The 27773-nt window shown below is 52.7% G+C and overlaps 2 protein-coding genes and 1 long non-coding RNA gene across 4 annotated transcripts in view; 1 reads left to right on the top strand and 2 right to left on the bottom strand.

Moving 5' to 3' along the window:
• ubxn11 (UBX domain protein 11) overlaps positions 1–19484 on the top strand; it is an 88317-nt gene extending 68833 nt beyond the window's left edge. Inside the window, exons 8-14 of one of the 2 annotated variants that reach the window (XM_085962752.1) lie at positions 5777–5994; positions 8230–8307; positions 9574–9721; positions 12794–12897; positions 17235–17305; positions 17988–18134; positions 19111–19484. In XM_085962752.1, the coding sequence (XP_085818878.1) occupies positions 5777–5994; positions 8230–8307; positions 9574–9721; positions 12794–12897; positions 17235–17305; positions 17988–18134; positions 19111–19288 (944 nt within the window). In that variant the 3' untranslated portion in view covers positions 19289–19484. The remainder of the gene's footprint in view (positions 1–5776; positions 5995–8229; positions 8308–9573; positions 9722–12793; positions 12898–17234; positions 17306–17987; positions 18135–19110) is intronic. The other variant, XM_085962753.1, reaches the window with a different exon arrangement.
• Positions 14167–16791, bottom strand: LOC147103284 (uncharacterized). Its single transcript, XR_015072936.1, has 2 exons — positions 16427–16791; positions 14167–14914 (listed from the first exon to the last, which is right to left on the bottom strand). It is a non-coding gene; the product is annotated as an uncharacterized LOC147103284 (long non-coding RNA).
• A 5524-nt stretch (positions 19485–25008) lies between the features above and the next one.
• The window catches only part of sh3bgrl3 (SH3 domain binding glutamate-rich protein like 3), a 26839-nt gene continuing 24074 nt past the window's right edge, over positions 25009–27773 (bottom strand). Inside the window, exons 2-3 of the mRNA XM_085962750.1 lie at positions 27563–27730; positions 25009–25638 (exon numbers count right to left, since the gene is read on the bottom strand). Of these exons, the coding sequence (XP_085818876.1) occupies positions 25573–25638; positions 27563–27730 (234 nt within the window). The 3' untranslated portion in view covers positions 25009–25572. The remainder of the gene's footprint in view (positions 25639–27562; positions 27731–27773) is intronic.

The following is a 27773-nucleotide window of genomic DNA, read 5'->3' as shown; positions in this document are numbered from 1 at the left end:
TCCCACTGAATTTCGCGGGAGGTGTTAGCAGCGCCGCGCCCAGGCACTAGTTGCTTTGCGCCCCATTAGCGCCCTAAGAGGGCACTAACGGGAGGCACAAATCAGTCGAATTTTTCCCCCGTAGTCACTGTTATAGAAAACACGGCAGCCATATAGCACACAGCAAGGTACCACAAACAGCAATGTGATAATGACCAGATAATCTGTTTTAGTGCTGTTGGTTGAGGGGTAACTATTGGCCAGGACACCGGGGATAACTCCCCTGCTCTTCTTCGAAATAGTGGATGTGGGATCTTTTACATCCACTTGAGAGGGCAGACGGGGCCTCGGCTTAATGTCTCATCCAAAAGATGGCACCTCTGACAGTGCAGCACTCCCTCAGCACTGGCACAGCAAGTGTCAGCCTGGATTATGTGCTCAGGTCTATGGAGTGGGGCTTGAACCCACGACATTCTGACGCGGAGGCAAAAGTGCTGCCCACTGAGCCACGGTTGACACTGGGTCCCTGCCATTCAGGGATCTTTCGCTCACTCCTGTAAGGGGGCAGATCCTCTGCTCACCACTTCCAAAATCAATGACTTCAGGCAGTGGCCCCGAGAACCCCTGCAGGCTGGTTATCCATGAGGTAGGACGTGCCTACCTCCAGATGGGCCCCACCAAGGGGGCGTCCAGCCCAGGGAAGCAGCCTGGGACCCCGCCCCCCAAAGATTAGTATGTGGGAAAAAAAATCTCGATGTGTCCCCCACCTTACATGGGGGTCAAGGAGCCAGGGTGGAAGGGGGCACCCTTGGCAAAACACCAATCCCCCCCCAACCCAACCAGAGTTTCCAGCAGCATGGGGCAGATGAGTGCCAGAGATGCACTCGTAGTGGTGCAGGTACCCCCCGACTCCTCACCCACGCAAACCCAGGCAGGCTCAGCACTGAGAGGTAGGGGTAGGGGTACCAGTGGGCACGACCCTGGGGTAATCGGATTCTCGAGACCAGTGACTCTGATGTTAATTGAATGAATGATTGCTGAGCATCTGATAGACACAAAATCTGTTTGTTTATCATGTAATCCAGAACTGAAAGGTTGTAACTATCGGGAACGATTGACCAGGTCGGGGTCCTTTTCCCTAGAAAAGAGAAGACTGAGGGGTGACCGGATTACGATTATTTAAGATTATGAAAGGGTTTGAAAGGGTAGATGAAGAGAAAATGTTTCCACTTGTGGGGGAGTCCAAAACTAGGGGGCATAAATATAAGATAGTCACTAATAAATCCAATAGGGAATTCAGGAGAAACTTCTTTACCCATAGAGTGGTGAGAATGTGGAATGCGCTACCACACGGAGTGGTTGAGGCGAATAGCAGAGATACATTTAAAGGGAAGCTAGAGAAACACATGAGGGAGAAAGGAATAGAAGGTTATGCTGATCAGGTTAGATGGAGAGGGGTGTGAGGAGACTCATGTGGAGCATAAACACCGTCATAGACCCATTGAGCCGAACAGCCTGTTTCTGTGCTGTACACTCGATGAAACTCGATGATGTAATTGTTGTAACTTTGCTCAGCTATCTGCCAGTTTTAAGATTGCTTTAAACAGTAACTACGCTTGAAAGAAATTCAGTTTGTGTGAAGTGCTTTGAGATATTTCTGAGAGATGTGATGTGATGTCTTTCTTTCTGGCTGTGGCCAAGAAAGTCCCTTTAACATCTGATCATGTTTATTTTCCAACACTCGCCGCACCTTCGAATCTGTTCCGACCATCTTAAAATGCTGCAAGTGGTTTTACTTGATCAGAGTCTAAATGCCTTTGAGAGAGACACAAATACCACACCTTAAATGTCTCAATCAGCTAAGCTTGCTGTGAAATATAGCTGCACCATTTTAACTTTGATAAGTATACTGGTACAAAGTTTGAATGCCTACATGCACTTCCTCCACAAATCCCCTCGCCTGGATTTTATGTATAATAAGTGAAGGCCAATACAATGTGCAGATTGAAGGGTGAAATTGGTTTGATTGTAAAGAGTTCTAAAATGTTCCAGGACAAGAATAGGCCATTTGGCCCATCAAGTCTATGCCGCTGCTTTCCTCCACATGAGCCACCCAGTCTAATCCCCATACCCATTAATACTACACATTTAGAAGAAATGATCTAATTCCCTGTTAAAGGAATTTATAGAATCTGCAGCAACAACTCCAGGGAATTCCAGATTCTAATCACTCTCCGTGTAAAGAAATGTTATTTATCCGCTCCGTTATAGTCTTCACATTCTTCCTCAGTACAGATCTGGTAACTCCCCAGTCGTACCTTGCTCTGTCTGAGACATCTCCAACACAACAATAAAAGGGGAAGCAAAATGGGCAAAATGTTTGACTTGGATTGGAGGACGGACTTCTGTTAATGTCTATAGATCTCATTCTAGAGCCCCCACGTCCAAGAATCCTTAGGTGAAGCTCTTTACACAATAGTCTCCACGCCTTCCTCTCCTCCACTCCTCCTTCCTCTCCTCCATTCCTTCCTCTCCTCTCCCCTCTCCTCCACTCCTCCTCCCTCTCCTCCAATCCTTCCTCTCCTCCTTCCTCTCCTCTCATCCTTCCTCTTCTCCACTCCTCCTCCCTCTCCTCCAATCCTTCCTCTCCACTCCTCCTCCTCCTTTCATCCTCCCTCCCCACCTCTCCAGTCCTCCTTCTCCTCTCATCCTCCCTCTCCTCCACTCCTTCCTCACCACCACTCCTTCTCCTTTTATCCTCTCTTTGCTCTCATCCTCCCTCTCCTCCAATCCTTCCTCTCCTCCCTCTCCCCCACTGCTGACAAGAGGGAAACACCATGAACCTGGAATTGCAATCTTCTCCTTTCCAGCCTCAGGCCTCCACCCTCTACAAACTACAGCTTATCCAGAATGCTGCGGCCCACGCCCTCTCCCGCACCAGGTCCCACGCCCTCTCCCGCACCAGGTCCCACGCCCTCTCCCGCACCAGGTCCCACGCCCTCTCCCGCACCAGGTCCCACGCCCTCTCCCGCACCAGGTCCCACGCCCTCTCCCGCACCAGGTCCCACGCCCTCTCCCGCACCAGGTCCCACGCCCTCTCCCGCACCAGGTCCCACGCCCTCTCCCGCACCAGGTCCCACGCCCTCTCCCGCACCAGGTCCCACGCCCTCTCCCGCACCAGGTCCCACGCCCTCTCCCGCACCAGGTCCCACGCCCTCTCCCGCACCAGGTCCCACGCCCTCTCCCGCACCAGGTCCCACGCCCTCTCCCGCACCAGGTCCCACGCCCTCTCCCGCACCAGGTCCCACGCCCTCTCCCGCACCAGGTCCCACGCCCTCTCCCGCACCAGGTCCCACGCCCTCTCCCGCACCAGGTCCCACGCCCTCTCCCGCACCAGGTCCCACGCCCTCTCCCGCACCAGGTCCCACGCCCTCTCCCGCACCAGGTCCCACGCCCTCTCCCGCACCAGGTCCCACGCCCTCTCCCGCACCAGGTCCCACGCCCTCTCCCGCACCAGGTCCCACGCCCTCTCCCGCACCAGGTCCCACGCCCTCTCCCGCACCAGGTCCCACGCCCTCTCCCGCACCAGGTCCCACGCCCTCTCCCGCACAATGTCCCACGCCCTCTCCGGCACCAGGTCCCACGCCCTCTCCGGCACCAGGTCCCACGCCCTCTCCGGCACCAGGTCCCACGCCCTCTCCGGCACCAGGTCCCACGCCCTCTCCGGCACCAGGTCCCACGCCCTCTCCGGCACCAGGTCCCACGCCCTCTCCGGCACCAGGTCCCACGCCCTCTCCGGCACCAGGTCCCACGCCCTCTCCGGCACCAGGTCCCACGCCCTCTCCGGCACCAGGTCCCACGCCCTCTCCGGCACCAGGTCCCACGCCCTCTCCGGCACCAGCTCCCACGCCCTCTCCGGCACCAGGTCCCACGCCCTCTCCGGCACCAGCTCCCACGCCCTCTCCGGCACAAGGTCCCATGCTCTTCAAATCCCTCCATGGACCTAGCCCACCCTACTTCTGTGATCTCCTCCAGCCGTACATCCGTACCCTCACTCTCTGCTCCTCTCACTCTGGGCTACAGTTTGTTTCCACCATTCCCCCGTGGATGGTCAACCTATCAGCCACTAGACCATGTCCTCGGGAACTCTCTTCAGTTTCCTCCCCCCTCATTATCCCCTCCCCTGGTTCCAAAACCCTTCTCTTTGACCTAGCCTCCTCACGAACCTCTCTTCCCCTTTTTTTCTTCTCCTGCTCACGGTCTGCAAAGTACTGTGCGATGCTGCTGTCACAATAGAAATTTAAATATATTACATAGAATTTTACAGCACAGAAACAACTGGTCTATGCCAGTGTTTATGCTCCACACGAGCTGCCTCTCGCCCTACTTCATCTCACCCTATCAGCATATCCTCCTTTTTTGGAGTTTTTTGAGGTTGTAACTAGCAGAATAGATAAGGGGGAACCAGTGGATGTGGTGTATTTGGATTTTCAGAAGGCATTCGATAAGGTGACACGCAAGAGATTATTAAACAAAATTAGGGCTCATGGGATTGGGGGTAATATACTAGCATGGATTGAGTATTGGTAACGGACAGAAAACAGAGAGTAGGAATAAACGGGTCTTTTGCGGTTTGGCAGGCTGTAACTAGTGGGGTACCGCAAGGATCGGTGCTTGGGCCTCAGCTAATCAGAATCTATATCAATGATTTGGATGAGGGGACCAAATGTAATATATCCAAGTTTGCTGATGATACAAAGTTGAGTGGGAATGTAAGCTGTGAGGAGGATGCAAGGAGGCTTCAAGGGGATATAGACAGGCTAAATGAGTGGGCAAGAACATGGCAGATGGAATATAATGTGGAGAAATGTGAAGTTATCCACTTTGGTAGGTAAAATAGAAAAAGCAGAGTATTTTTTAAATGGTGAGAGATTGGGAAATGTTGGTGTTTAGAGGGACCAGCGTGTCCTTGTACACGAATCACTGAAAGTTAACATGCAGGTACAGCAAGCAATTGGGAAAGCAAATGGTTTGTTGGCCTTTATTACAAGAGGATTTGAGTATAAGAGTAAAGATGTCTTACTGCCATTATATAGGGCCCTGGTGAGACCACACCTGGAGTATTGTGTACAGTTTTGGTCTCCTTACCTAAGGAAGGATATACTTGCCATAGAGGGAGTGCAACGAAGGTTCACCAGACTGATTCCTGGGATGGGGCGATTGTCCTATGAGGAGAGATTGAGTAGACTAGGCCTATATTCTCTAGAGTTTAGAAGAATGAGAGGTGATCTCATTGAAACATACAAAATTCTTACAGGGCTTGACAGGGTAGATGCAGGGAGGATGTTTCCCCTGGCTGGGGAGTCTAAAGCCAGGGGTCACAGTCTCAGAATAAGGGGTCGGCCATTTAGAACTGAGATGAGGAGAAATTTCTTCACTCAGAGGGTGGTGAATCTTTGGAATTCTCTACCCCAGAGGGCTGTGGAGGCTCAGTCGTTGAGTATATTAAAGACAGAGATCGATAGATTTTTGGATATTAAGGGAATCGAGGGATATGGAGATAGTGCAGGAAAGTGGAGTTGAGATAGATCAGCCATGATCGTATTGAATGGCGGAGCATGCACGAAGGGCCAAATGGCTTACTCCTGCTCCTATTTCTTATGTTCTCCTATTCATTTCTTGCTCGTGTACTTATTTAGCTTCTAAATGCAATGTATTATTTATACATTTTTGGAACTCCCTATTTGCAAGGGGCATTGGTGGTCACACTCCCTCTCGCCTCTGTTTATATTCACAGGTGATGCTGCTATGAAGTCTTTTCAAATGGAGTTTGATTTGGTTATCGAAAATATCAAAGATTTGAATATTATGGCTGGTGAAGGGGAGGCAAGGGTCGAGCACACCACAGGAGGAGCTCGGCTAAAGAGACCCGACCCTATATCGCTCACACTCTTCAAGAACGGGATTGCGATGTTTAATGGTCCGTTCAGATCATTCAATGAACCTTCAACACAGGTAAAGCACGTAACTGCGTGCACCATAAACAGCGCGCACTGTGAACAGTCTAATAGCACCTACAATCTAAGAGAATATACCCTGAACGATATTGCGCAGTGAGAGATCGGCAATGACACATACTATGAACACAGACTATATATTGCAACTGGTCCATAATATTTACATATGAAGGTGGCAGGACAGGTTGAGAAGGCAACTAAAAGGCATACGGGGTCCTTGGCTTTATAAATAGAGACATAGGGCTCGATTTTTCTCAATGGGGAGTTTTTGGAGGCGGGACTCCCACTTTTTGGGTTGTAGTCCCGCCTCCATCGACTTGTGGCCAACCCACGCTATTTTCCCTTGATTGACCTTGTTAAGCCCGCCCAGCGGGCTCAACAGGCCAATTAAGGGACACCTGGTTACTGGTGAATCAGTGATTGACATTTCATCTGCCAAGAGCTTTTGACAGATGAAAAATCAACGTTTGACAGCTCTGTGAAGCAGTCAAACTCTGACAATCTGTCTTCTAACTTGAGTCCTTCTACTCAGACTCAGTTAGAGATCCCTCCAGACCAGAAAGCAGAGGCTGCAGCTTTTGACAGTTCAGCGGCCATTCTGCTTTCTGTGCCGGTGAGCTGAGGGACTCCCGAGAACTGAGGGAAGAAAGCCTGCAGGAGAAAGTAAAGGTAAGTAAAACTTATTAAAACACTTTACACTTACCTCACACACTTAGCTCTGCACACATGCACCCATCACTCACCTGCACAATGGACATCTCGACCCCTCCAACCCCTGCAGACCGACGGTCCGCCTCGCTAACCTGGCGTGGTTCGGAGCCATCGGACAGCCCACACTTCAGGGCTAAAAATAGGGATTAGGCAAAAAAACATCCTGTTAACAGGCAGTTAATTGGCACTAATCCCCTTCCCGCCTCGGGGAGGCGGCTCCCAGCACAGGTCGGGTACCCGCCTCCTGGGACATTGGCACAGAGGCAGGTTGGGGGCGGGATGGGTTCCTGCCCCCCGATTCTGCAATTTTCCCACCACTCCCGCCTCCAAACCCGCCTCCTCGGGGCTTGGAAAATCGAGCCCATAGAGTCCAAAAGCAAGGAAGTTATGCTGAACATTTATAAAACACTGGTTAGGCCCCATCTGGAGTATTGTCGAATTCTGGGCACCACATTTTAGGAAGGATGTCAAGGCCTTGGAGAGAGTGCAAAGGAGATTTACTAGAATGGTACCAGGGAATGAAGACTTCAGTTATGTGGAAAGACTGGAGAAGCTGGGGTTGTTCTCCTTAGAGCAGAGAAGGTTAAGGGGAGATTTGATAGAGGTGCTCAAAATTATGAGGGTTTTTGTTGGAGTAAGTGGATAGAATCTTTCCACTGGCGGGAGGGTTGCTAACCAGAGGACATGGATTTAATCTAGGCTGACATTCGGGTGCAGTACTGAGGGAGTGCTGCACTGTCGGAGGTGCCATCTTTCAGATGAGACGTTAAACTGAGACCCTGTATCCCCTCTCAGGTGGGCGTAAAAGATCCCAGGGCACTATTTTGAAGAAGAGCGGGGGAGTTCTCCCCAGTGTCCTGGCCAATATTTATCCCTCAATCAACATCACCTTAAAAAAAAAAAAAACAGATTGTCTGGCCATATTGTGGGAGCTTGCTGTGTGCAAATTGGCTGCGCGTTCCTACATTACAATAGTGGCTACACTTCAAAAGTATGTCATTGGCTGCAAAGCACTTTGGAACATCCTGACGCCATGAAAGGCACTATAGAAATGCAAGTCTTTTTCTTTTTCAATGTAATTGGCAAAAAAGCATTTAAAAAAAGGGAAATGAGTAGAATTTTTTTTACACCGAGTTTTTGTGGTCTGGAATGCAGTGCATGAGAGGGTGGTGGAATGCAGATTCAATAGTAACTTTCAAAAGGGAATTAGATATATATTTGAAAAGGAAAAACTTGCACGGTTATGGGGAAAGAGCGGGGGAGTGGGACTAATGGGATCGCTCTTTCAAAAAGCCGGCACAGGCAAGATGGGCCAAATGGCCTCCTTCTGTGCTGTATCATTCTATATACAAAGTGTATCATTATTGATTAATTATTACAGCAGCCCTAAAGGCTGTGTTGTTTGTTCCTTAGATTGAGGGCATTACCTAGTTTTATATTAGATGTTATTTCTGATCACAACTCCCAGTGGTGACTTAACACAAACTGCTTCTCTTTTTCTTTCCCAATTGTTTGATTTTAGCATTGTATGCAGGATATCATGGACGGATATTTCCCTTCAGAGCTGCAGAGCAGGTACCCAAACGGAATTCCAATTAAGGTAAAAGACTGGACAGCGAGGTAATAGTACTGGAAAAATACAACTGTACTTGCTGGAGTAGCACCAGGAGCAAAACATTCTGTTCATTTAATTAACTCCTTTAACAAGGAGCTGCAGGATTGTCTGGTTGTGAAGTTGGAACTTGTATTTATATAGCACAGCCTCAGGTCGTCCTAAAGCGCTTTACAGCCAATGAAGTACTTTTGAAGTGTATTCACTGTTGTAATGTAGGAATCGCGGCAGCCAATCTGTGCACAGCAAGCTCCACAAGCAGCAATGAGATAATGACCAGATAATCTGTTTCAGTGATGTTGGTTGAGGGATAAATATTGGCCAACTCCCCTGCTCTTCAAAATAGTGCCATGGGATCTTTTACATCCACCTGAAAGGGCAGAAGGGGCCTCGATTTAACGAAAGAAGGCACCTCCGACAGTGCAGCACTCCCTCCCACTGGAGTGTCAGCCTGGATTTTGTGCTCAAGTCTTTGGAGTGGGGCTCAAACCCACAACCTTCTGACTCAGAGGTGAGAGTGCGACTCACTGAGCTATGGCTGACACCTAATTAGAGTTGGATAATATAGATTATCTATCAGTGGTTTTGGGGTGGCGGGGGGGCGGTGTTGGGTAGAATTGTTTCTCCTCCTTGGGTAGTTGGGTGGGGAAAATAAGAGGAGTCTATGGGGTCAAGTTGGCTTCAAGATGAGGTTGTTGATATTGGGAGATTGGAACTCCGTGAACTCTCTGAGGCAGACTCGGTAATTTTGATACTACAGGTCCTGGCTTATTAATGGGAATTGGAGGGGCAGACAAGGCACTGGAGACTGGGAATGTTTCTACTCAGCTCCAGGTAACCCTGCAACCCAATGGCTTAAGTGGTCCTAGGTGTCCTCATCAACAGAAAGCTCACCAGTTCTCTGTTCTTGGGTAAGAGTTCCGACAGAGCCTTGCACACTGAGGCAGATGGAAAATTGACTTGGACCTCTTAGTAGTTTAGTAGTAGACTCAAATCCGGGATGGGTTTCCACACAGGTCAAAAAAATAAATGATTGTAATATTAGACTGGTAGCGTGGAGCTTTCAGTCAATTACTTTCAGAGATGGGGAGAAACACAAGGCAGTATGGGGGGGTGTGGGTTCCTGTAATTTGCAGGGAGGGGCATAATTTTTTAATAATATGCAGCCATTCCCAAAAGTCCGTTGGTTGCACTGCAAGTACAATGGGGCCAGATCTAACCTGCGATGGTCTTTGTGGTTTGCTGCCTGACTAGGTGACTGATAGGAGGGATGTGATCTTCCGGGACAGGCGGTCACATGCGGAGTTTCCCGGCGTGGGACAGACGATAGATGGGAGTCATGTTCCCAGAGTCTCCGCACAGCAAGATTCCAAGGTTGTAAAGGAGACGAGCGAAGTTCCAGGTGAGTGGAGGATTGCACCTGGATGAACTGTAGCCGGATACTCACTGGTGCTGTTTACAGGAACGCACCAGACTTTGGCAAACTGGCTGGCACCTCTTCTGCTGACAGTGTTTTCAGTGGTTGCACCTGTTTAGCTTCATAAACATGGAAGAATTTTTAGGAGCAGTAAAATGCCCAGCAATCCCACCCCTTTTTCATAGGTTAACCTGAGTCAACCATCTTCTCACCGTGTTTCTCAGACTCCAGAAATGCACCTAATTGGGGGTAAAATTCAACTTTGGCGGGGCACAAAAAGGATGGTAGCAGATTGGCCGCCCGTCACCCCCCCCCCCGCCCGTCACCCCCTCCGCCCGTCGCACCCCCCTCGCCCGTCGCACCCCCCCCGCCCGTAGCACCCCCCCCCCGGCCCGTCGCACCCCCCCCCCGGCCTGTCACCCCCCCCGCCCGTCACCCCCCCCCGCCCGTCGCACCCCCCCCGCCCGTCACCCCCCCCCCGCCCGTCACCCCCCCCCGCCCGTCGCACCCCCCCGCCCGTCGCACCCCCCCGCCCGTCGCACCCCCCCGCCCGTCGCGCACCCCCCCACCCGTCGCCGCCCCCCCCGGCCCGTCACACGCCCCCCCCCCGGCCCGTCACACGCCCCCCGGCCCGTCACACGCCCCCCCGGCCCGTCACACCCCCCCCCCCCCCCGCCCGTCACACCACCCCCCCCCGCCCGTCACACCCCCCCCCCCGCCCGTCACACCCCCCCCGCCCGTCACACCCCCCCCCCGCCCGTCACACCCCCCCCCCGCCCGTCACACCACCCCCCCCGCCCGTCGCCCCCCCGCCCGTCGCCCCCCCCGCCCGTCGCCCCCCCCCGCCCGTCGCCCCCCCCGCCCCGCCCGTCACCCCCCCGCCCCGCCCGTCGCCCCCCCGCCCGTCGCCCCCCCCCGCCCGTCGCCCCCCCCGCCCGTCGCCCCCCCCGCCCGTCGCCCCCCCCGCCTGTCGCCGCCCCCCCCCAGCCCGTCGCCCCCCCCAGCCCGTCGCCCCCCCCAGCCCGTCGCAACCCCCCCCGCCCGTCACCCCCCCCAGCCCGTCACCCCCCCCAGCCCGTCAACCCCCCCGCCCGTCACACCGCCCCCCATCCTGAATATACACAGCCGCACCCTGATCCTGAATATACACGGCCGCACCTGTTGTATGAACGCATTTAAGCATCGAACCAGGCAGACAAGCTTCTAACTGCGATGTTCTCTTTATTGGTAAAATGGCTGACTGCTGCTTTTCCAGGTAATTCCCATAATGCAATGCACATTACATTACCGTATTGACTGGTGTCAAACTCGCAATCAATACACGACAGCACCCTGATCCTGAATATACACAGCCCGCACCCTCACTCTGAATATACACAGCCCCCACATTCACCATCGCCAAATTTCTCGCTGATTTAGTTTAATTTTGAATTGATTCTCTTCTCTCTCCGTGTGGGTCTCCAACCCCAACAGCAGGAGCGGTGCACTGGCAGGGGCCACAGCCGGGCTGGGGGCTGGACTGTGGGGGCCTCGTGAGCCTGTCCGGGGCGGGGGGGGGTCACTAGTCTCGGTGGGGTGACGGGGGCTGGACTTGGGGGATCGCAAGTCTCTGGAGCAGCCACAGGTCTGAGAGGCTCCATCTCTGTAATTTTCCCTCAACCGACAACTGGCCTAATGCGTGGAAAACGAATGACACTGAGAGGAAAGACAGACCACATGAAGGGCAGATACACTCCTTAATGTGACGTTTCAGACGGGTACACTTCTGTTTGAGGAGTTGAGTTTGGAGAATTTGTGCTGTCAGCTTGGTTTCACCGTTGAGCAGACTCATTCTGATGTGGGCACAGCAGGTGTTTGTTTAAACAAAGCTCCGCACAGTGCAGGCCCACACCTGGCATTGCTACACGTGGGCTGTCGGGGGTTTCTGCTCTTTTGGTGGCCGGGTGGGGGCGGGGAGCTGGAGGGGAGGGAGGGAATGAGGGAGATGAGGGTGGTGGCTGTGTTTTTGTAGGGTGAGTGTGGGGCCTGTGTATATATAGGATGAGGGTGGGGGTTGTGTGTACACAGTGAGGGTGGGGGCTGTGTGTATACACAGGGTGAGGGTGGGGGCTGTGTATACGCAGGGTGAGGGTGGGGACTGTGTATACGCAGGGTGAGGGTGGGGGCTGTGTATACGCAGGGTGAGGGTGGGGGCTGTGTATACGCAGGGTGAGGGTGGGGGCTCTGCATATGCAGGGTGAGGGTGGGGGCTGTGCATACGCAGGGTGAGGGTGGGGGCTGTGTGTATACGCAGGGTGAGGGTGGGGGCTGTGTATACGCAGGGTGAGGGTGGGGGCTGTGTATACGCAGGGTGAGGGTGGGGGCTGTGTATACGCAGGGTGAGGGTGGGGGCTGTGTATACGCAGGGTGAGGGTGGGGACTGTGTATACGCAGGGTGAGGGTGGGGGCTGTCTATACGCAGGGTGAGGGTGGGGGCTGTGTCTATGCAGGGTGAGGGTGGGGGCTGTGTGTATACGCAGGGTGAGGGTGGGGCTGTGTATATGCAGGGTGAGGGTGGGGACTGTGTAGACGCAGGGTGAGGGTGGGGGCTGTGTATACGCAGGGTGAGGGTGGGGGCTGTGTATATGCAGGGTGAGGGTGGGGGCTGTGTATATACAGGATGAAGGAGACTGTGTTTCGAAGACTGCAGTATCTAAGGACTTGCCTGGTTTCAAACTGTGCACAGACTGCAGCCACCCTGACCTGGAGCCAGGGCTGCACATAATCCACATGATTGCACTTTTCAGCTGGTTATTTATGAAGGGATTGTTGGGTGGGTGAATAAATCTGATGGAAGGCTGCGGGGGTAGGAGGGACCCGGGTAGCAATGTTCCCCCCTAAGCTGCGCAGGCGTGCGGCCACGCAGCGATCGGGAGGCCCCGCACAGGCTGCTCACCAGCTGTTCCACTGGAAAAGAATCCAAGCAGCTAATTTAAAGGGACCATGCACCAAAAATAAAAATTAGAGGGAACGTTGCCGGGTAAAACAACTAAAAACTGCCTGTCTCTTGTTTTGAAGGCCAGAAGCTGTCAGTGGAACAGTTTCTGAACAGACTACCTAAAACTGTCATCCGGGCTGGGAAAGTGATCGATATCCGGGGAGAGATCAAAGACATCCTGCAGGTAACTGTAGGAGGGTAAAGTCCCTTTTAGCTGTCGCATGCAAATTTGTATCAGACTGGGATAAGACAAGCAAGCAGAATGGTAAAGCTCACCCCACGGGCCTCCTCTGCTCGACTGCACAACTGGCTGGTAGATCAGGGGCCTGTACTGAGATAGCTGATCCCAGACTGGGTAAGCAGTGAGGGGGAGAATCTTACACTCCACAGCACCCTCAAGCTTAGGCAAGGAAAAATCTATCAGGATCCCTTCTCCCGATCTGCGTCCTGTGATCCCTTGTTGGAGGGCGCGAGGCCGAGGCTGCGCAGGGCAGGTGTGAGGGCGAGGCTGCGCAGGGAGGGCGCGAGGCTGCAGAGGGCGAGGCTGCGCAGGGAAAGAGCGAGGGCGAGGCTGTGTAGGGCGAGGCTGCGCAGGGCGAGGGTGAGGCTGGGCAGGGAAAGAGCGAGGGTGAGGCTGCGTAGGGCAAGGGTGAGGCTGGGCAGGGCAGGTGCAAACAGAATCGACAGTGCTGCCGTGGGTGAATGACCCGCCGACACCCGCTGTATTGGCTCACACATGAAGAATGGCCACTTGGGTTACGTTACACAGCGCCTGTTAAAACCTCAGAGCGTCCTAAAGCTTTGTTCTGAAGTGTAAGCACTGTTATAAAGTAGGAAACGCGGCAGCCAATTAGCACACAGCAAGATCCCACAAACAGCAATGCGATAAATGGCCGGCTCATGTTTTGTTTGATGACATTGGTTGAGGGAGGAATGTGACCCAGGACACCAGGGAGAACTCCCTGCTCTTCAAATAGTGCCGTGGGATCTTTAACATCCACCCGAGCAGGCAGGCAGGGCCTTGGTTTAACGTCTCATCTAAAAGATGGAATCCCTCCCCCATCTCCCCAGCAAAGGGCAGCACGGTGGCATAGTGGTTAGCACTGTTGCCTCACAGCGCCAGGGACCCGGGTTCGAATCCGGCCTCGGGTGACTGTCTGTGTGGAGTTTGCACATTCTCCCCGTGTTTGCGTGGGTTTCCTCCGGGTGCTCCGGTTTCCTCCCACAGTCCAAAGATGTGCAGGTTAGGTTGATTGGCTATGATAAATTGACCCTTAGTGTTAGGGGGATTAAAATGTGTGGGGTTACGGAGATAGGGTGGGATATGTGTTGGTGTAGGGGTTACGGGGATCGGGTGGGATATGTGTCGGTGCAGGCTCGATGGGCCGAAATGGCCTCTATCTGCACTGTGGGGTTTCTGTGATTCTGTGAAATAACAGAAGTGGAGAAAATGTTACCATATTAGTTTATTGAAGTTAACATACCACGGATGAGATTATTGTATTCACGGTGACCACAAGCAAGGTGCAATCTGCTTTTATCTTTCACAGTTCGGAGATGTGGGGAGAAAAGTCCCAGCCCTGCGCTAGTGCACAGAGGAGATGTAGATTCCGGGCCATGGGTCACCTTGACACTTCTGATCAATCGATAGGACTTGTGACTGGTTATCGATGAGAAATCTCACGCTGGGACATTATATGTAAAGTTGTGAACCTCATGCAGAAAGTCACAGAGATTCACCATCATTTCCCTATCAGCACTGATGCATTTTTTAAATCAGTGGATGCCCGACAGGCTAAAAGGTTGTCCGCAGCTCAGTGAATAGTGTCCCGTGTCCATGGCAACTCGCAGTCCCAGGCAACTCGGTGTTGGAGAACAGTTCCCAAATCTTTGCAGGTTCTCAGTTCTGCTCTGAATATTTTTTGATCTCTTGAGAGTCAGACTTGGCTCAGTCAGTTGGTATCACTCTCGTCTCTAAGTCAGAAGGTCGTGGATTCAAGTCCCACTCCAGAGACTTCAGCACAAAATCCAGGCTGGCACTCCCAGTGCAGTACTGAGGGAGTGCTGCACTGTCGGAGGCGCATCTTTCAGATGAGACGTTAAACCGAGGTCCTCTCCGATGGATATAATTGGCTGCTGCATTTGAAATAGTGACTACTCTTCAAAAATAATTCATTGGCTGTGAAGCACTTTGCGACATTCTGAGGATGTGAAAGACGCTATATAAATGCAATTTATTTGTTCTTCCATGTATTTACATGACACAGTATATATTGGTCAGGATATTTCACCTCTTTAGACTGTGATTCTATGGGGGCGAAATTCCCTTCGCTAGCACCTCCGGTGGGAGACGCTAACAGGGCGCAAATGGTTCCCCCCACCGCGCCTCCCACAAAATTCCGTGGGAGGATAGCGGCGGCGCTACTGGGTATCGCCCCGATTTTCTACGCCCGGAGATCATGATGTCATCTCCAGGTGCAGCGCCCCGGTACCGCCTCAGGAGAAAATGTTCCCCTCGCGCCCCACAGCAGCGCCGGGCAATGTTACCGACTGCTACAGGGGTTGCGAACAGTGAGGCCGGCCGCTCTTAAAGCGGGGTGCCACTTAAAGGCGCGGTGGTCGGCCGACATAAAAAAGAATCACCGATTTTTACAAAAACATTTCTGAGCACCGGAGGCGGGGGCTGATCGCGTGGCACTGCCGCACGACAATGCCACGCTTGGCCACTTCTGGCGCTGCTGAGCACTTCGCCCCGGATCGGGACATTCCCTGCCTCTCGCGCGCCAAGAGGCAAGTACAGTGCTTGATTTAGCGCTCCACTTCCCTCTTGAAGCAAAAAAATGGGAATTTCTCAAGGCCTAGAAATTCAGTTAGGGGCGCCCAGCTCGCCTGGGCGCCGGAATTACCGCTGCGCGCGGAGCCACTTGCGCCAGCGGGATATTCAGTTTCAGCGCCCCAAGTGGACGCCGGCTGCTAAACAAGGGTTTCGGGGCGCTGAAACTGAATATCGGCGTGCAAAGTGCCGCAGCGCCACCCGCTGCGGCACGGCAGCCTGCGGTACTGCAGGCCTTCCTCTCACTCTTAAGGGGGAGGTGCCTGCAACAGCGCGATCCCCGCTCGCGAGTGCCGGCAAATGAGCCCGGCACCAAGGAGAAGTGCCGGGCTCTCTGGAAACAGCCGGCAATGCCGCGGGGGGGGGGGGGGGGTGTAGGAGGCCGGGGACGGAGGTGTGGGCAGGCGGCCGCCGAAAAAGCGGCCGGCCGCACCTCCACCTTAACTCGCCCCACTACCGGCACAGGTAGGCCCCGTGTACCGGTCGCTGTTTGCGGCCAGCGGGGCGATAGCGGGGCGCTGCGCACACCGATGACGTCATCGGTGGCGGCGCAGCGCTACTGGCTAATGCCGCCATTAGCGCCCCGCTAAATATCGCGGTAGGTTTGCACAGTGGCGCAAAAGCCCTCTTTGGGCGCAAACTGGTGGCGCAGGCCACTGAATTTCTAGGCACAAATGTTTGAAAAGGTTAGCGCCTGGCGCTAACTTTTTTAACTTTTTAATTAGCAGCCCAAATGGCCATCTAGGGGAATTTCTCCCCCTATGTATAAACCTCCTGAACCCTTCGATTAGATCCCAGCCTGTAATTCGCTCCTCGGTATTTGTTATTCTTTATATAAACTACCCGAACCCCCTCGATTAAATTCTAGCCTGTAACTCACTGCAGTTTTGCGGTGGTCTGAGTTTGTCCAGTCAGTGGCTCCGGCCTCTCTCTCAGATTGGTGCTGATTTGTCGGCAGGAGAACCAGTGTGAGTGTGTGTGTGTGTGTCTGCTGCCACCTGGTGTTGATCATCAGGCGCTGAATGTAAATTGAATTAGAAGCAGTTTCAGTTTCCCAAATAGCAAAACCCTGAAGGGATAGCAGTAGGTTTCCCAAGGAGGGGGACCTGGAGCTACCTCCGAACTTAGTGCCAACCACACTGCCCTGTGTGGGCGCTGGGCAGGGTGGGAAAGGGCACAGAATAGACATGGAAAAGAGGGAGTGCAATATTTTGTCAATAGTAAACAGACTCTCCGGGGAATCGAATGAGATTATTTTCTATAGCAAAATACTGCGGATGCTGGAAATCCGAAATCTCAACAGAAAACGCTGGAAAAACTCAGCAGGCCAGGCAGCATCGGTGGAGAGAGAAACAGAGTTAACGTTTCAGGTCGATGACCTTTCGTCTGACTGGCCTGCTGAGTTTTTCCAGCGTTTTCTGTTGAGATTAATCAACCTGAATTGGTGATGCCACAATGGTTTGCCTTGTGAGCAAGCTCCACCCACAGCGCTGTGAAGATGGAATGATCCGGAGCTAAAGCAGTCCCTGCTCCGTATGATATTCCCAGCAGCCCACTGTCGGGATACTATCCTAGCTTATTGGAGTTTATGACATTTATCTCCAGACAAGGATGAGACCCCGGCTCCCGGCTTGGGGTAATGGGCAGCCTCGTTCTAGGCTAACTGTTGTCATTTGTTCTTTCTGCAGGTCACTTCCAATCCAGCAGACAAAAATATGATCCTGATCGAAACTCCGTCTCTAACAGCACTGAGAGAGAGGTACAGGAGTTGGTGATCACAGGAGGAGGGGGGGGGGGGCGGTGCTGGAGGGAGGACAGCTTGATTCACATGGAGTGGGGAAGAGTAGAAATCCGAGATTCTGTGTTGGGGGAGTCATGGACTGCGGACGGAGTGATTGACTGACCTTTCTCATTCCATCTTAGAATCAATCTTGCAGAACCGGAGGAGACCATTCGGCCCATCATGCCTGTGCCGGCTCCTTGAAAGAGTTATCCAACTAGTCCCATTCCTCTGCTCTTTCCTAATAGCCCTGTAAAAATGTTTCCTCCTCTCCCCTTTGGTTATTTTGCCAGTTACTTTTAAATCTGTGTCCTCTGGTTACCAACCCTCCTGCCAGTGGAAAGTTTCTCCCTATTTACTCTATCAAAACCCCTCATCATTTTGAACATCTCTATCAAAACTCCCCTTAACCTGGGCCAGTGGCCTGGACCAATGTCCTGGGCATGTGTCCTAAGCCAGTCTCCAGTGTCCTGACCCAGTTTCCAGTGTTGTGGGCTTGTGGCCTGAGCCAGTATTCAGTGTTCTGGGCCTGTGGCCTGTGTCCTGAGCCAGTCCATTGTTCTTGGCCAGTGTCCTGGGCCAGTGTCCATTGTTCTTGTCCAGTGTCCTGAGTTTATTTCCTGCTCCGGTTGACAGAGTTCTCTATTTTCCAATATCACAGGCTGAAGGTCAGTGAGGAAAATCGCCGGGCACTGAGAAACATCTCCACCCTCAGAATCAAGTCAGAGAATGGAGAGAAGACGTACATCGTTAAAATGCTTTTCTCCGAGACAATCGGAGACCTTCGCACTCACCTCAACCAGTGCAGGTAACGGGCTGGCAGTACATGGGCTTTGAGCCCCTGCTGGGAGGCACCGAGCATCGGAACACGAACATCTCCCCAGGGGTGGCAGGAAGTGGGCTCGTGGCTCACAGTCCCCACTAAGCTTGTATTCCCTCGAGTTTAGAAGTTTATGGGGTGATCTAATTGAGGTGTTTAAGGTGATTAAAAAATTTAATAGGGTAGATAGTGAAAAACTTTCCTCTGGTGGGAGAGTCCAGAACAAAGGGGTAAAACCTTAAAATTAGAGCCAGGCCATTCAGGGGTGATGTCGGGAAACACTTCTTCACACACAGTAGTGGAAATCTGAAACTCTCTTCCCCAAAAAAGCTGTGGATCCTGGGGGTCAATTGAAGATTTTAGGAGTTGAGATACAGATCAGCCATGATCTGATTGAATGATGGAACAGGCTCAATGGCCTCCTCCTGATCCTATGTTCCAGCAGTCCTTTTTAACAATATTAACAGTCATAAGCAACTACACTGCCCAGCATAGCTGTAATTCAATGGCAGCGTGGGCAGTCTAAGACAATAAATCCTCTGTGTATTGGCAAACCACACTAACCTTGTGCTCCCAAAATAAGGAATGCCACTTTCATCAGCTGCATGGGAACCCTGAGTGTGTGCTCACCGGGAGTGTGAATCTCTGAGGCCTGAGCACGGTCCACTGGTGCCGAAATCAGGTTTTGCTTTGCCCAGTGTTCTGGAAGATTTGCTGGTTTCTGGAACCAGCACTGCTGTCACATCGATGGGGGAGAGGCGAGGCCACCGGTTGGGAGAGGCGCAGAGGCTCCCTAGTCTCCCCTTTCCCCTAGAATGTAGAGGCTTTTAAACCCCATCGAGGTATTCAATGGGTGAAGCTGGTCTCTGAAAGAGGGATGTGCTTGTTGGGCCCTGGTTGCCCAGAAATTCCTCTGTTGTGTGCTGGGATTTTAAGATTTTGCCTGGCGGTTGATGTTTTTCAGGGGAGAGCAGCAGGTTGATTATGACATTATCAGCACCTTCCCACAGCAAGTCTACAGCGACCAGTCCAAGACAATGGAGGAGTACGGGCTCATTCCAAATGCTATGCTCATCCTGCGAGCCCAAAGGCCCCAGCTCCTTGATCAACAGCAGGGAGCAGTCAGCTTGTGTGAGGAATAAACTCCTTGGACCGAGGACCTCCAGTTCAGCCGCTGGTGTTTCAACGCCATTCAATTCTCCTCAAACCAAGTTGGTAAAACAAGCCTGCATTCACCCACCAATACTGGGAGGAGATCGCAACAACTGCGTGTGTGTGTGTGTCTGACAAGGTCCAGGAGAAATTCCAGAGTATATTAACAAAAAATTTATCTGTAAATTTTGGATTCTTTACTCCTTTGTTTTCACCTTATTCTCCCAAGCTGGGCATGATGTTAAATGCCCAAAATAGCCAATTAATGAGCAATTGACCTATGAGTTTCTTAGTGAAGATCTCATTAAGCAAAGTCTAAGGTGAGACTCCCCCAACCCCAGCCCCACGCACGCAGATTGAAACCAGCGTGGGAGCTTACTGATGTCCTCAACCTGCTAAACCTGCTGGGAAAAGTAAAGCAAAATATCTGCCTCTGTGGGCTGGTTGAATGGTTTGATTTTCACTCCCTAGAGTGACTAACTCACTGACTGACTCAGATCCTGCTTGCAGTTTTTCTTTTAGATTTTACAGGCATCAGACTACACACACTTAATCTCATTTAGGGCATCCTAAACTGTGACTAAAATACAGGCAAATGGACATTTTCCTATCCTAGTAAAACATTTTAAATAAAAGTTAGTTGAAGAAAATGAAGGCTGCCATAGAAATATTCAGCAACATTGGGGGAAACTCATTCACCCAGTAGGTTCTACAAACAATTGCACACTTTATACAAACAGAATTCAGAGCAATGTGGCAGGTGAGAGATCGGATTAAAGGGGGCAGGTCCTGATTTTCACTGAAAGCTGAGCTTGGCCGCTGCCCTCTGCTACCTACTCCCACTGGACATTCATCATGTGGGATCATTGAATAGTACAGCACGGAAGGAAACCATTCGGCCCCTCCAGTCTGCACTGGATCGGTCAAAGAGCAACCAGTTAGTCCCCATATCCCTGCAGTTTTTTTCTCCTCCGACGATTGAATCAGGCAGTGCAGTCCAAATCCTAGCCACTTGTTGCAAAAGTTTTCCCTCATATCGCCTCTGGTTCTTTTGCCAATCACCTTATATCTGTGCCCTCTGGTTATCGACCCTTCAGCCAATGGAACAGTTTATCTTTATTTGCTCCATCTAAACCATTTGTGATTTTAAGCACCTCTATCAAATCTCCTCTTAGCCTTCTCAGCTGGAAGGAGAACAACCCCAGCTTCTCCAGTCTATCCACATATCTGAAGTCCCTCATCCCTGAAACCATTCTTGTAAATCTCTTCTGTATCTTCCCAAAGCCTTCACGTTCCTCCTAAAGTGTGGTGCTGGAAGGTGGGTGTACACGGATTCGGGTTGGGCCGTCATGGGTCCTGCAGTAATTACTCACTTCAGGATCCCAAGCCCTGTGGATCCTTCCACCTGTGGATCTGACAGGGCTTCTAACCAGCTCAGCTCTGGCCATTGAAGGCATTAACTCGACAGCTCTGGAGGGTTGAGATGCAAATATCAAAAGAAGCACAACAACAGCTTTCATTTATATAGCACCTTTAGCCTATAATCCTAAAATTAGAGCTAGGCTGTTTAGGGGTGATGTCAGGGAACACTTTTTCCACACAAAAGGTATTGGAAATCTGGAACTCTTTCCCCCAAAAGGCTGTGGATTCTGGAAATTTCAAGACTGAGATTGATAGATATTTGTTGGTTAAGAGTATCGAGGGATAGAGAGCAAAGGTGGGGAAATGGAGTCAAGATATAGATCAGCCATGATCTAATTGAACAGGCTTGAGGGGCTGAATGGCCTCTTCCTGTTCCTATGGATTCCTCCCTTTGGGGAGAGGGGGGAGGGGGTCTGCTGTGGAGTACAATGCTCTTAATATGGAGAGCTGACTTAAAATGACACTGCACCTCCAAAGATGGGGTGAAGACACTCGGAGCAAAGTTACTGAGTGGTTTATCCAGCTCATGGACCGCTGATAAAATACAGGAACCATTTATTCATCCGCGGCAATTTGTGACCTCCCAAACTCACTATAGAGGGACCCCGCCATGGGCACACTGGAGACTTGTCACTCTGCCCTGGGCTGGATCTAAACCCAAGTCCCAGACAGTGGATTCTAACCAACTACAATATCCAGTCCCCAGTCTGATTTATAAACGGCACTGACAGCATCTCCAGCACAGAGAGGACTAAAGGAGACTCGGATACTGGGCTCAAAGATTTTTTTAACCAGTGTGCAGAGCAACCGCCTGTAGCCTACCGCATCAAATTCCCCATCACTTGCTGTACAGCTGCAAAGAACTAGATCATAATTATAAAATCACAAAACACTCCAACTCCTCAGTCTCTGTTCTTCTCGTCACCAGATTACAATTTTGCTGACAATAATTAAAGCCTTTACATCCCAGCTGATATCCATCCTCGCACGTGTTACAACAAACGTGTAGTATCAACCAAGGAAAGGACGGACTCCAGGGACTTTCACTTCTAATGCTTCATCTGGTCTCACAACCACACTGATTTCCATCTTTCCTGTTTGTGTTCCTGTGTGGCAGACAGGATTCTGGAGAGTTAGCAGAACTGCTGCTAAAATTCAGTTATTAAAGGTTTATCCACACACTATCCCCAGCATCGCAGCAAAGGGAAATCACTAAAGTTGCTGTCAGATTGAACCAATCTGGATCCAAATGTTGACGCCCTATAGTGTGTAGGCTGAGACTCTGATGTGGTTTAGTGCACATTAGGTCCAAAAGGACACAACTGCGCAGGAGAAGTGAGGAAACATGGAATTGGTATCGTTCCCTAATGGGTTGTCCCTTCCCTGGGGTAATGACGACAAAATATTGTGGCTCAGTGGGTGGCACTCTTGCCTCAGTGAAGGTCACCCCACTCCAGAAACTTGAGCACATAATCCAGGCTGACACTCCCAGTGCAGTACTGAGAGAGTGCTGCACTGTTGGAGGTGCCGTCTTTCAGATGAGACGTTAAACCGAGGCCCCATCTGGCCCCTCAGGTGGGCGTAAAAGATCCCATGGCACTATTTCGAAGAGGAGCAGGGGAGTTCGCCCCAGTGTCCTGGCCAATATTTATCCCTCAACCAACATCACTAAAACAGATTAAATGGTCATTATCACATTGCTGTTTGTGGGAGCTTGCTGTGCACAAATTGGCTGCTGCATTTCCTACATTGCAACAGTGACTCCGCTTCCAAAGTACTTTGGCTGTGAAGCACTTTGGGACGTCCTGAGATGGTGAAAGGCGCTATAGAAATGCAGGTTCTTTTTCTTTGGCCCATGAGTCTTTCTGTTGCTCAACACTTGAACAGCTCCCAAGAATCTAGTCACTCTTGTATATAAAGTATATTTCTGTTTGTTTATGGTGAATCGCCGAGCCAATGATTCAGAGAGAGCGGGAGAACTGCCAATTGTCTGGTTTTAATTTACATCCTGAGCAACCCAGATGGAGGAAGAGTGGATTGTTTACAAAAAGGAGATCTCCCTGCACAGAGCAACAGAAGCATAAAACCCGAGCTGTCAGTATCCCATTCACAGTGTCCTGAAAATACTCTGCCCACCCAACACTCCCCCTGCCGTGACCTTGAATGTAAAGCCCCTGGGGGGGGGGGGGGGGGGGGGGGGTGGTCCTGAGCCCTGTGGAGCAGAGGGTCCAGGTTCAAACCAGTCTGTGTAGAGTTAACTGCCCTCGACAAGGGTGTCTGCTACATTAGCCCACACCCCCCTGGATTAGAGAGCAGCAGCAGCCAGGCTTCCTCTTGCTGCGCTCTCTCTCTCTCTCTCTACCCAGGGACCCCTGCAGACACCGGGTGAGGGGGGGCATTGGGTGCAGCGGTGATAAAACTCGCTTCCTCCCCACCCCCCCCCCCGTGCTCCTTCGCTTCCATCGACACACTCGCAGCCTCCCAGGCCCCCTGCTCTAGACCGACCTCCCCTGCAGTGTTAGCACATTGTCGAACATCCCACTACAATAGAACCCCAGCGGGCACTGATTCTGGCCCCTCGACCCCTCCTAGCCACCCACTCGCTGCACAGTTCTGTAACCCAGCGAGCACCGGGCTGTAACCCAGCGATTCACTGATCAAAAAAAACACAAGAGACACAAGAAAGCAGAAAGACACTGGCCGTGGGTTCAAAACATTTCATATCTTCCTGGAAGACATTATTTAATATTTTGGCAGAAATTCTAATTGGTCCAGGCTGGGAAAGAGAGAGCGAGAGGAAAGGAGAGCGCGCGAGGGGAAAGGAGAGAACGAGAGAGGGAAATAGAAAAAAAGAGGAAAAAGAGAGAGCGAGTTAAGAGCATGAGTGCACAGGCAAAGGGCAGTGTAGATGAGAGCGAAGCATCTCCTGAATGGTTGCTGGGTAATCTCGAAGAGAGCGATATCACCATGACAATCAGCCACAAAAGATCAGCAATCTTGTTTAAACAGAGCGGATCAAAGCACGGCACGCTCGGAAAAGGCTGCACCAGGTGTGAGCAGGTACAGGAACTCCCAATTCTCAATCACGGAATGTTACCAGGTGTGTGGACAGAATCACATGGGTTTAAATAGCCCAGGAAGAGGATACAACATTTATAAATGGAAATGAGAATTGAAAGCCTCCTTGTGTGGCAGTTAATTTAACGACTGATGGCATTTGGTGCCAATCCGGAAGGAAGGCGGGGCCCTTACACAAACATGGGGCTGTAATAAGGACACCAGAGCCCAGATCCCTGAAGTGACCCGAATCCACAATCTTTCTACGTACTTGGAGTTTGAAACATGCTCCCAACAGAGATATTTAACACATGGTCAATGAATGTGCTCGCCCGGGTCATGCCAGGGACAAGGCCCACCTCCCAACACACGGGGAAGATCAACCAACCCTGCAAATCCCATCTGTTCCTTTAAGTTGGGCATCACAGGAAGGTGACAACTTTCGACCCGGGACTCACTGCTGGAACATCCTCCCAAACAGCCAGATTATTGGCGTCAATTGACGTTTAAAACGGCAAGACACAGCACCAATTTGGCCATTTTCTGAGGACAGCCCCCCACCCCCCGTGTGTTTTTGGTCCCATCACATCTTTGATTCACTCCAACAATTGAGAAAGTGAAAACAACACAATCTTTCCATCAGCCCAAGACCCCTCGCCCTCCCCAAGCCCAGGACCCCTCCCCGAGCTCTGGCTCCCTCCCCCTCCCTGGTCCCCCTATCTGTCCTCCCCCAGCCCAAGCACCCGCCCCCACTCCCCTCCCCCAGCCCGGGAACCCTCCCCGAGCTCTGGCTCCCTCCCCTCCCCCTCCCTGGTCCCCCTACCTCTCCTCCCCCAGCCCAAGCACCCGCCCCCACTCCCCTCCCCCAGCCCAAGCACCCGCCCCCACTCCCCTCCCCGAGCTCTGGCTCCCTCCCCCTCCCTGGTCCCCCTACCTCTCCTCCCCCAGCCCAAGCACCCGCCCCCACTCCCCTCCCCCAGCCCAAGCACCCGCCCCCCACTCCCCTCCCCCAGCCCGGGAACCCTCCCCGAGCTCTGGCTCTCTCCCCTCCCCCTCCCTGGTCCCCCTACCTCTCCTCCCCCAGCCCAAGCACCCGCCCCCACTCCCCTCCCCCAGCCCGGGAACCCTCCCCGAGCTCTGGCTCTCTCCCCTCCCCCTCCCTGGTCCCCCTATCTGTCCTCCCCCAGCCCAAGCACCCGCCCCCACTCCCCTCCCCCAGCCCTAGCCCCCCCACTGCCCCCCATCTCCCCATCCCCAGCCCGGGCTCACTGGCCCCAATTACTGCTTTATTGAAGGGGCCGTTCCCAAGAACCAAACCCACCCCAAACAGCAAAATCCAATTCAAATCAAAACAGTTTATTCCGTGCGGGAGTTGGGAAAATATCTGGGAATTGACGGGAAATGGAATATCTGGATTGGTCCCATTCAGTGATATTCTGAAGCCCAGCGGTGCCAAGCTCCCCTGGGCTGTGCTTCACTGCCCCCCTCCTCCCTCCCCCCACCCTGGCTTTGTATCCTTGACCCAGTGGCCTCACCCCGAGGAATGGATTGGATTTAATTCAGTTGTGGAATGACTAATCTTAAATCATTAACAGTTTACGTGGAAGAATTACAATGGAATCGAAGAATTGGCAGCAAGCTCCCGATAAAGCAGCGAGGCTGAGCAGACAGAGAAGCTGTTACTGTTTCTAGAAGGTTCTAACACAGCTGTACGATCGGGTCCGCACGCGGGGGAGTGAGTTGCTTCAGGCCGTTGTCGCGCTCTGCCTTTGGCCAATCGGGCGCAGGCGGGATCTCAGTCGAGTTTTAGGAACTTCCGCACGCCACTCGTCTCCACGGCCTCCACAAAGTCCTCGTAACCCTGAGAGAAACAAGAGTCGCCGTCCATTAATCGCGGCTTTCAGCTGCGACCTACATCTCATGTTGGGAAGGGAATGGATGGTAACAATCGCCCGTCACCGCCTCCAGACTCGGCTATTCCAACACTCCCCTGGCCGGCCTCCCAGCTTCCACCCTCCGTAAACTTCAGCTCATCCGAAACTCTGCTGCCCGTGTCCTAACTCGCACCCAGTCCCTTTCACCCATCACCCCACTGTGCTCGCTGCCCCGTGTCCTAACTCGCACCCAGTCCCTTTCACCCATCACCCCCCTGTGCTCGCTGCCCCGTGTCCTAACTCGCACCCAGTCCCTTTCACCCATCACCCCCCTGTGCTCGCTGCCCCGTGTCCTAACTCGCACCCAGTCCCTTTCACCCATCACCCCCCTGTGCTCGCTGCCCCGTGTCCTAACTCGCACCCAGTCCCTTTCACCCATCACCCCCCTGTGCTCGCTGCCCCGTGTCCTAACTCGCACCCAGTCCCTTTCACCCATCACCCCTCTGCTCGCTGCCCCGTGTCCTAACTCGCACCCAGTCCCTTTCACCCATCACCCCCCTGTGCTCGCTGCCCCGTGTCCTAACTCGCACCGAGTCCCTTTCACCCATCACCCCCCTGTGCTCGCTGCCCCGTGTCCTAACTCGCACCGAGTCCCTTTCACCCATCACCCCCCTGTGCTCGCTGACCTACATTGGCTCCCGGTCCGGCAACACCTCCATTTTAAAATTCCCATCCTTGTTTTCAAATCCCTCTATGGTCTCGCCCCTCCCTATCTCTGTGACCTCCTCCAGCCCTACACCCGTCTGAGATCCCAGCGCTCCTCCAATTCTGGCCTCTTCTGCATCCCTGATTCAGCTGCCAAGGCCCTAAGCTCAAGAATTCCCTCCGTAAACCTCTCCGCCTCTCTCCTCCTTTAAGATACTCCTTAAAACTTACACCTTGGACAAGCTTTTGGTCACCTGTTCTAAGTTTTGTCTGATAACGCTCCTGTGAAGTGTCTTGGGACGTTTTACTATGTTAAAGGCGCTGTATCAATACAAGTTGTTCAGAAGTGCAGCAGATTAGTATTTTCTTTTAAACAAAAGAAATCGCACCTCAGCCCAGGCTCCAGCCACGAGGAGCATAGTGACAACCGGAGACTCCGGATGAGCAGAGTCCAAGTGCTGGAGCCGCCCTTGAGGATAGGTTGAGTGTTGATTCTCCTGAGCCCCACCTGTTGGCACCGAGACCTCCCCTCGCCCAGCCCGCCCACCCACACTGCCCACCATCGCCCCCGCCCACCAACCCATCACCCAGCCCGCCCACCCACACTGCCCACCATCGCCCCCGCCCACCAACCCATCACCCAGCCCGCCCACCCACACTGTCCACCATCGCCCCCTCGCCCCCGCCCACCAACCCATCACCCAGCCCGCCCACCCACACTGCCCACCATCGCCCCCGCCCACCAACCCATCACCCAGCCCGCCCACCCACACTGCCCACCATTGCCCCCGCCCACCAACCCATCACCCAGCCCGCCCACCCACACTGCCCACCATCGCCCCCTCACCCATCACCCAGCCCGCCCACCCACACTGCCCACCATCGCCCCCTCGCCCCCGCCCACCACACACACACCACTCCTCGCACACACACACACCCGCCGTGGGAGAGATGCCCCTGTGGTCACTAGCCTCATGGCAAATACACATTAATTTTTGTTTAAATGGAGGCGTTACTGGAGGGGTCTGTGAGCGTCACACAGAGTCCCACGTGTGAAGCTGGAGGTTTCCCTTGGAAGGAGCTGATCTCTGGTGATTGGGTGTAAAGTGCTGGAGGAGTGGATCAAACGGACATTCGACTGTGGAGCATCACTGACTGTCCTGACGTGAAAGCACCGGACACATCACAGGCCGCAGCCAGTCTTACCCCACAGTGTTGCTCGCCATTGAAGATCTGAGGAGGCAACGCGCTGGGGTTTCCCGACTTGCTCCTCATCTCCTCCTTCAAAGAATTATTCTGTGCAATGTCGATCATTTCGTACTTGATGCCTTTACTATCCATGACTCGCGTCACCTCCGACTGCTGGGATTTCACCTGAACAGATTGAACAAAACAGAAGCAAAATATCAGCCACCCG

This window comes from Somniosus microcephalus, chromosome 20 (genome assembly GCF_052327205.1).
Source record: "Somniosus microcephalus isolate GS21.2 chromosome 20, FLI_Smic_1.0, whole genome shotgun sequence".
Classification (NCBI taxonomy): Eukaryota; Metazoa; Chordata; class Chondrichthyes; order Squaliformes; family Somniosidae; genus Somniosus; species Somniosus microcephalus.
Note: the sequence above shows the minus strand (reverse complement) of the source record. Positions and strands in the feature narration are given on the sequence as shown.